We start from the raw sequence: 9061 nt of genomic DNA on the forward strand, positions 1-9061 counted from the left end.
ATCAATTCTAAGCGGGAGGTGAAGCTCCTTGGGGTGATGATCGATGATAGACTGAACTTCGGCAGTCACGTTGATTACGCCTGCAGGAAAGCTTCAACAGCTAGTGCGGCATTATCGAGGATGATGTCGAATTGCTCGGGGGTGCGCTCCAGCAGACGTAGGTTACTAACTGGTGTTGCTGTATCTATCTTCAGATACGGCGGCCCAGCTTTGGCATCGGCGCTTAGCGTCGATCGGAACCTTCCCGAGCAGGAGCAACGACCTCGATAACAGAAATTGGTATGAACTAGACTTGCATAAGAGGTAAAATACCAAAAACTTATATGCAGAATACCTGTGTGATCGCGGGGATGTTGCCCATTCGCATCCAACACAAAGTCGCATATAATAGGGAATAAGTATACAAGGTGGAGGCGATATAGGCGCATGCCTCCATTTGACTGCATGCAAAATGTACCTATATGACCTCCACTTTGTACACTTATTCGCTATGATATACGACCTTGTGTTTGCTGGGTTGGGCTAGTCATACGGGGAGACGAGGAGAGTTTCGATATGCTCGGAAACAGAGGAGCCCGTAAAGCCATTAGAATCACTTTGACTATCAAGTGGCAAAGGGACTGGGATAACTCTTCTAAGGGTAGGTGGACCCATCGGCTGATACCGAGCGTATCAAGATGGGTGAGTAGGCAGCATGGGGAAGTTCACTTGCATCTGACACAATTCCTGTCAGGCCACGGCTGCTTCAGGTGGTACCTACACAGGTTCGGGATCTCCCGTCTGCCCAGACTGCCCAGGGGTGCACGAGACGGCCGAGCGCGTACTCGTATGTCCTCGTTTCGTCGTAGAACGGAGCGGAATGTTAGTCGTTTGCGGGAATAATCTTATCCAGAGGATGTGTCAAGAGGTAGAAATGTGGAACGCGGTGTCGACCGCTACCACTCAGATTGCCTGTATTTTGCAGCGCAACTGGCGCGCCGAGCAGCAGTCGGAAAGCGCCGACTAGTGGGTAGCTAGTCAAGAGGGAGTGAAACTAGTGGGTAGCTAGTTAAGAGGTTGAAGCTAGTGGGTAGCTAGTAACGTGGGCGTGCGTAGTCGCACGGACCCCTCCCGGAAGTAATGCCGCAAGGCTGTGCCGGGGAGAACTAGGGTCTGTAGACAGGGTGGTTTTATCGAGTTGGCGGTAGCCAGCCCCGTTCGCCGGTAGCCCACCGGTGTCTGGATACTGATTTCCACCCTACTGGTAAAAATAAGCATCTGAGAAACTTGTATGGATTGTCACACTTCAGGCACCCCCTGTTCCTCTAAGAGTTACGTATTTTATGGATGTTTCCTTAAGGTAAATCTATATTCCTGTTTTACTACGTATCCATAATCGAACTGGGGTAATGTAACTATAAACTCCATAAAATCCTTTTTCAGCACATCCTTCGGCCCATGATGTAATGCCGGTCAACATCCCCCTACAAATCAATGGACCGCCAGAGTCGCCCTGAAAAAAAATGCTCATTAGGGAGTTTTTTGTTGTTATTATTATTTCATTCATACCTCACAAGCGTCCTTACTACCCGTACTATATCCGGCACATAGCATTCTTGGTGTAATTGTATCGACCCAAGTGTACGCCGCTCGACATACGCTCTGTTTCACAACTGGCACTGCGATCGATTGGACCCTCTTGCTGACTTCGGAGTGACTGGTTCTACCCCATCCCATCACCTGACAGAGCACTGACGGTTGAAACCGTCGGGGGCCATTTTTCAGATTTGCCACAACAGCTCGGCCAAAGGAACGGCTTAGCTGAATCAACCCATAGTCATAGTCTTTGCTCTGGTCGGGGTCAAAGTTTTCATGCTTAATGATATCTGCCACTCGAAGGATGACTCCTCCGCTGTCGTGAAAGGAGGATTCCGCTCTGATGACCAAATTTTTTGCCGATTCATCTCTGTGGATGGAAAGCTATGGTTGTTTAGCAGATTTCGGCAATGTGGAATCACAGACGAATAAACATTTCGCATTATATTAGAGAAACGATCCATAAATTTTCGATACATTTTAATTTTTATGGTTTTATTGATATGTTTATTTTGTGTTATGGATTAAGAGGCCTTTTCTAATAGATCAAGTTCACCTTTTGAAGGGGTTTCTCTCATGGTGTATTGATCACCGGGCTTACGATTTTATGTTGCGGACAAAAAGCTGTCGGACATATATGTATTAGGGTGGTTCAAAAAATCGATTTTGCTCCACAGTGCTCATCTGATTCTTTACCATGTTCTGAGTGTCCTCTGAAAATTTGAGCTCATTTGGATTAAAACTGATTTAGCACAAGCCGTTTCAAGTTTGCATGCAAATTAGTATGGGGAAATTTATTTTTTCATTATACTGTTAATGACGTTTCCCCATTAAGCGCAGGTTAAAAGAAAACCTACATAGCTAAAAGGGATACTCAACAGCTTTCACCCAACGAAAACCGCATGTTGATTAATTGTCCCAATAATTAGTAATCGATTTTAAGACAGGTTGCGAATCTTTCGTCATGATCGTTAAACTTCTTTGAGGGCATCACTGAAATGTGCAGTGCAACATAGTAGCCTGAATTTGTGTGTGCTATCTTTCGCGCCACGAGCAGCAATGTTGCCTGTTGATGAGTTATGCAATTAGCTCCAGAAAACCACACTATAGAATAAATTCGATTACTAATTATTGGAACGATTAATTGAGATGCGGTTTTCACTGAGTGAAAGCTGTTGAGTATTCCTTTTAGCTATGTAGGTTTTCTTTTAACATGCGCTTGATGGGGAAGCGTCATTAACAGTATAATGAAAAAATAAATTTCCCATACTAATTTGCATGCAAACTTGAAACGGCTTGTGCTAAATCAGTTTTAATCCAAATGAGCTCAAATTTTCAGAGGACACTCAGAACATGGTAAAGAATCAGATGAGCACTGTGGAGCAAAATCGATTTTTTGAACCACCCTATTATGTATTCATCTACCGCTGTGTGTCGGAAGATTTCAAAAATTCTAATTATAAACCAGCGTGTTCAAACTGTAAGCAAATGGAGCTATTAAGACTATACAAAGTTATTAAAGGTAGCAAGTGTGTGTTCCAGGGGCCAGGAGGCTAAAAAAATAAGAATGATACTTCATGAAGCCCTTTTCATAGAATTTCATTATTATCAATCAGATTCAATAATTCTAAGCACATGAACAAGCCAAAAGGTTTGAAGATTTTCAATTTCAATCAAGATTACATGTTTCCAATCATGCACATGGAATGCAACAGATATTTATACGTTTCGTTTGAGCATTCCTTCATAGTAAATTATTCCAAGAGCAGTGCTTATTTGTCTGTGATCAAAGAACGTGCTTTACCTACAGAAGACAATGAGCTGCCGTGAGAACCCACTTATCAGCGATGAAAGCTCCGCCACAGATATGCTTCTTCGAACCATCAGTATTCCGCTGTACCGAAACAAGGTATGGAAATTGCGTGATAGCTGCATTCGTTCCGTTGATAATGCGATATGATCCTCCCTGATGCCGTAGCGCACTGATTTGGAAATGCTAGAGTTATTCATAGAATTTGCACACACATTAAGCACGCTGATGCAACAACGGCTGCATTACAACGATTCCGCCTCGTTGAACTATTTGTTAATGTTTGTCATTATACCTACATACAGGGTCTCGGTGAATATGCACAGTATCATAAGTTGGTAATTGCATTGAAATCTACTCATTGGGCCAGGGAACTAACTTGTGGTTAACCGAGTGGGACAAATGCTGGAATACGAGTGGATTACTGAATTATTTCTTTTTTCTATTTTGGTAATTCCATCCACAGAATGGGCGGATATCCGCAAGCCAATTTTGTTCGAGTTGAATGATACTTTTCTAGAGGCCGTATACATGGCAAATGACAGTGAAGAAATTGTTTAACAATAATGACCAGCTTCCCGTATTGCAAACAAGCGAAAATCGTTGATTGAAATAGCATTTTTTAAAGTATGATGGAAACAAAATTAGTAGTTATTGTAAACAAGTAAAAAGTCTATACACTTTATTTCTAGCTTCCAATTAATCAGAGGTAAATAGTCCTCTGCTTTCCTGAATTGAATTTAAATGTGAGTTGCAATCTTTGTTAATATGCCTTTCGTCTACTAAAAAATAAAATACAACAAAAATGTAGTATACACACGTCTTTAAAGTTACTGCCACTACAGCAATGGCTACAAAAAAAGGAAGCGAACAACTCAGTGTTCTTTATCACGTCTATCAAAAAAATTATGACAAGTAGAAAAATTTGTTTTTCCAGAAAATATTGATATAGGGTAAAGTGCCCAATAGTGGACCCCCAACCAATAGTGGACCCTCCAGCCATTTTTGCATTATTACTGCACAATGTCAAAATTTTGCTATGAAATTCTATCGGGAGAACCTACCTTACAGTCCTATGATTTGATTACATGCATTGGAAATGCTATGGAAAGTAAAATTAGATGATTTTTTACAATTCTATAAAAAATAAACACGACAATGTCCATTATAGGAATATTTTGGGGGGTCCATAATAGGGAAGAAGAACGTCTGTCGAAAATTAAATGAAGTGTCGACTATAGGGAAGCGATTTCCTATTATGGACCCCCAGGAGGTCTACTATAGGGCGAATTCAGTTAGACTTTAAAATGTTAATTTCAACGAATAACGTCGTGTATTTGGGTGTTTTATGTATGTATCGTGAAGAGGGGATACAGAGCTTGTTGTTAAATATCAAGCAGAGTTAATATGTTGAAAGTTTCTAAGCCTTATGACAGGAAGAGCAAAATTCCGCTACTAGGGGGTCCACTATTGGGCATTTTACCTAGCTTTCGTATTTCATGCCGCCTGCGGAGCATTACAGACACAGGTATTGTCTTTTCGGTGTATACGGTGGATAATGTCTCTGGCTGTGGACCGGTCTCGATTGTGGACTACTCTGAATAATTCTTGACACTTGAGAGTTACGACAAATCTGAGCATTGTCAAATTTGTTATATTAACAGATCAAATCGGAGCAAAAAACAAAGCGTGCACACGTATACGGTTTCTTTCCATGTTTTTAAACCAAATGATACCCTAGCTTTTGTCCACGGCTAGCAGTTTTGACCTATTACCCTATTACTCATTATATTTTTATTGGGTGATTTGACATAGTTAATCTTCATCATTTCTCAATTATCAAGATTCCAATTGGTCTAAATGTGCCCTTCTACAGGTTCTCTCGGGGAATTTCGTGGTGTTCCGGAAGTTGTATGTTAGTAGAAGTGTGCCCGTGACGAAAAGTTTCGGCGGCGGCGTTTGTCATAATTTTGGTTGACGGCGGCGGCGTTTTTAGCGTCACGCCGAAAGCCATTTTCTTCAGAATTTCCACGTGATTTTTTAAATTTAATCATTTCTTCTGATACCTATGAGAAAATCTGTGTGTTGTCCACAAACAATCTTCGGAAATTCCACAGGAAATTGTTCTAAAAGCTCATTTGGCTGAGTCGTTTGGCTGAATTCTATTTGGCCAAATTGAACATCGAAAACGGTTTGATCGAGCATGCCATTTGGCTAAAAGCGACATAATTCCGAACTGGTCATTTGGCCGAAACAGACTTTTGCTCTAGCAGGTCGTTTGATCGAAAAAGTCATTTGGGCGAAAATATTGTTTGGCCAAATTGGTCGTTTTGTATAAAGGGACATTTGGGCAAACGGTTCCTACGACCGAACATATCATTTGCTGTACGGGTTATATGGCCAAAAATGTCGCCAAATGGCTTTTTCTGCCAAACGACTGTTTCAGAACAAACTGACTTTTTTGGCCGAACGACATTTTCTGGCAAATCAAACTTTCGATCTGATTGGAATCGGTCTGAAGGCTTGTTCGGCAAAACAACTTTCGGTGAAACGGCCCTTCCAGTCGCGTCGCTTTGGCCGAATAACACGTTAATCCGAAAGTAATATAGCCAAATTCAATTTGGCTGAAATGAACGTTTGTCCAAAACGCACTTAAATTCTTTATAATTTCCACGGAAAATTCTACTAAACTTTCAAGGAAATTAACTCGGGATTTCAAAGGGTAATTTTTCAGAATTTCAACTGGAAGTTTTTTTTAAGTTTTCACGGAAAGAATTTCAAAATTTTCACGAGAAATTCCTCTGGTACTGCGAACTTCTTCGATTTTAAACTGTAACCAACCGTTTGTAGGTTACAATGAAACATTTATCGGCGAACATCGACTTGATGTTTTGTTGTATGAGTTTGTTAGTTTTTGTTAAAAATTTAATGTTTAGTAGTATTTAAAATGTTATTAGCTATTGAGTTTGTAAAACAAAAATATTTTGTTAAAACTCATTTAGGCCGCTACAAATATTTATTTAACTTTTTGTCCTACTGGCCAACGAAAGGTCAAGGGGGGGCGAGGGGGTGATAAAAAATAAATATTAAAATGAAAAAAAAATCAAAAAAACCTCTCGGATTTGTTAAAGAACGTTTTGAAAATCCTCAAAATTATCCTAATTTTATTTTGTTTCCCCCTCAAATTTTATTTTTTGGCAAAAAAAAATCCGAGGGGGAGGGGAGGCAACATAGTTTTTAAATATTTGTATCGGCATTATATAAAACTTATTAAAATCAAAAAATAATCTAATCTCAAACGCTAAAATATCAAGTAAACGTAAATATCCAATTTTCCCTGTTAATGATTTAAATAGAATAAATTTTCATAATGCATAAGCTCTACAAGTCAAGCTGAAGTAGTCCTTTAATAGTTGAAATGAAACACATCTGATTTTGTTCCTTTACCATTGTTCGCCGATATCGAAAGGTAAGTGGTTTTAAAGTCCACCTAAAGTCCACCACGACTCTGAAAAGTGCGTGTTGCAGTTTTTTGTCTGGTACCTGAACCTCCTATGGAGCAGTGGTGCTCATCGACCAGGAGTTACCAAGACGCTAAAGATCTGCAACCCACAACCCATGGACTGATTCTTTAACTATCAAAATGATGCAAAAATGTTGACGACGGTGTGATTCCCAAAAACTGTTGGCGGAGACAGCGTGGAGCGGCAGCGCACACATCTACATGTGAGGTCAATTGTCCTTTATAGACTCATCAAAAGACTATTTGCGAGAAACCATGACATAAAAGCTGTCGCAAGACACGTTTTAGTCTGCAAACAGGAATGTCTTACCCATATACGTTCTCCAGGGGCACTCCGTGAGGTTTCGGGAATAGTCAATGAAGTCTCGCGCCCTTTACAAAAACGCCAGAAGCTTATTCGTAAGAAACCGTGAAGAATAAGCTGTCGCATGACAGTACCCTATACCTCATAAGGGACTTGCAAAGGCAACTAAGATCTATTGTACATGACAGATTTATAAGAAGTTCATCCGTGAAGAATCATTAAGAATGAGCTATCGCATTACACGATTTAGGCTGTAAACATAAACTATACTCCTATGGGTTCCCCTGGGAAACTACGTGGAGAGGCGTACCCAGGTAGTATGGGGATGGGATCACCACTCCCGACCCACTAAAACCAACTCCTTCCTCTCCAGTAATTCCCCGGCCCGCAATTAAGCAATACTTCGGGGGATGAATATAGGGCATTTCGTCCTCTATATGATGTACACAAGTGCACGTATGCGCCCTGGTACTCCCCATGCACCACCTGTGCGCAACACATACTGGCACCACATGTGCCCCAACACTCATCTACCTATGCCGCTCGAATGATTGCAAGAATCTTACAGGTACCCTGCAGGAGGTACCCCATGCTGCCATCTCACAACGACCATGCGTACCATGCGACGCTTACTTGTGTGCTCACCCATACACTCGGTCCCTCACTGTGGGGGTACCACCCACTGACACCCGCCGCAGCAGCCCTCATTCTGTGGAACATCCATAGGCTCCGTTAACGACCTGGCTAATTGTTTCATCCCCCAGGTTATTCACCCCCTCGGCACGGGTCGCCTGACACCTTGGGATTCGCGGTTAGGTTCGCCATATTCACCTGTCATAAGCTCAAAATAATTTTCTTATCAAAATTCGCCATATTGTCAGCTTCAGTGGTATACTAAGCCTGGCGATATGGCCGAATTTACACCGTTACGCACTACATCCGAGTATCCATATCCCAACGTAACGGGAGCTCCTTGATGTTTCAGAAGTGGTTAATGAGGGCTTCGGTACTTTATAGACTTACTAGAAGTTTATTTGTAAGAAATTATGAATAGAGAGCAGTCGCATTACAAATTTTGGTCTACAAAAGGAAATGTCCGCTCCTACAGGTCCTCCCGGAGCACTCCATGAGCAGCTCTATGAGCCAATGAGGTCTTTCGTACTTTTCTGACTTATTATAAGTTTATTCGTGAGCAATAATGAAAAATGAGCTGCGGCATGACACGTTTTGGTCTGCAAACAAAAATGTTCCCGCCTACATCCCGTGTTGCTCCGGGAGTGGCCAATGAGGTCTTTGGCCCCTTACAAAGACGTCACAAGTTTATTCGCCAGAAACCGTGAAGAATGCGCTATCGCATGACCTGTTTTGTTTGAAAACGGAAATGTTGCCTCCTACAGGTTCCCTCGGAGCACCACGTAAGGTTCCGGGAGTGGCCAATGAGGCCTTTTGCACTTAGCTGTCACATGACATGTTTTTGGAAGGATAATTTTCCTTCATTTTGCCATCAAAAGTCATTCCTTTGTGGTTTGACTGTCCCGCGCCCGTTTGTATCGTGCCTCGTTTGCCCTCGTGTGGTGTTGCAGCAATCTCGTCCATGCAGCATTCTTCTCTTGCATTCATCCGGCTTACATTCACCGGAATACCTGTCGTTTCCCTGATCCCGGGAAATCGTGCCTAGTGCAGTGGTTGCGATGCTACCAATAGCGGATCAAATATCTCTCCAGCCAATTTCAAGAGAAGCCCTTCGTTGGAAGTGCCACTTTCAGTTGCTGCGCTTAGTCTTGCGCTAGTCTATCATCTAGTAGCCGCCCAATGTTAAGTCGCGGCATTCGAATTCGACTCGTGTTGA

The 9061-nt window shown here is 41.9% G+C and overlaps 1 protein-coding gene across 2 annotated transcripts; it reads right to left on the reverse strand.

Annotated features, from left to right (window-relative positions):
* Nucleotides 1-1345: 1345 nt before the first annotated feature.
* On the reverse strand, nucleotides 1346-3886 carry LOC134225236 (trypsin-1-like). Of its 2 annotated transcripts, none has more exons than XM_062705143.1 (4): nucleotides 3685-3886; nucleotides 3384-3571; nucleotides 1549-1945; nucleotides 1346-1492 (listed from the first exon to the last, which is right to left on the reverse strand). In XM_062705143.1, exons 1-4 carry the CDS (start codon nucleotides 3745-3747, stop codon nucleotides 1346-1348), a joined length of 795 nt encoding a protein of 264 aa, XP_062561127.1. In that variant the 5' UTR covers nucleotides 3748-3886. The 2 variants fall into 2 exon arrangements, with proteins under 2 accessions (XP_062561127.1, XP_062561126.1); XM_062705142.1 differs by having other exon boundaries at nucleotides 3380-3571.
* Nucleotides 3887-9061: the final 5175 nt, after the last annotated feature.

Source organism: Armigeres subalbatus, chromosome 3 (assembly GCF_024139115.2).
Source record: "Armigeres subalbatus isolate Guangzhou_Male chromosome 3, GZ_Asu_2, whole genome shotgun sequence".
NCBI lineage: Eukaryota > Metazoa > Arthropoda > Insecta > Diptera > Culicidae > Armigeres > Armigeres subalbatus.

Excerpts from the sequence above, each read along its gene's own strand:
- LOC134225236 (XM_062705143.1), bottom strand. The coding sequence starts at position 3,747 with ATGAGTAGATTTCAATGCAATTACCAACTTATGATACTGTGCATATTC. Across the intron at positions 3,572-3,684 it reads TATTCACCGAGACCCTGTAT|CATTTCCAAATCAGTGCGCT; the intron begins GTAGGTATAATG and ends GAATAACTCTAG. Across the intron at positions 1,946-3,383 it reads ACGGCAGCTCATTGTCTTCT|AGATGAATCGGCAAAAAATT; the intron begins GTAGGTAAAGCA and ends TTCCATCCACAG.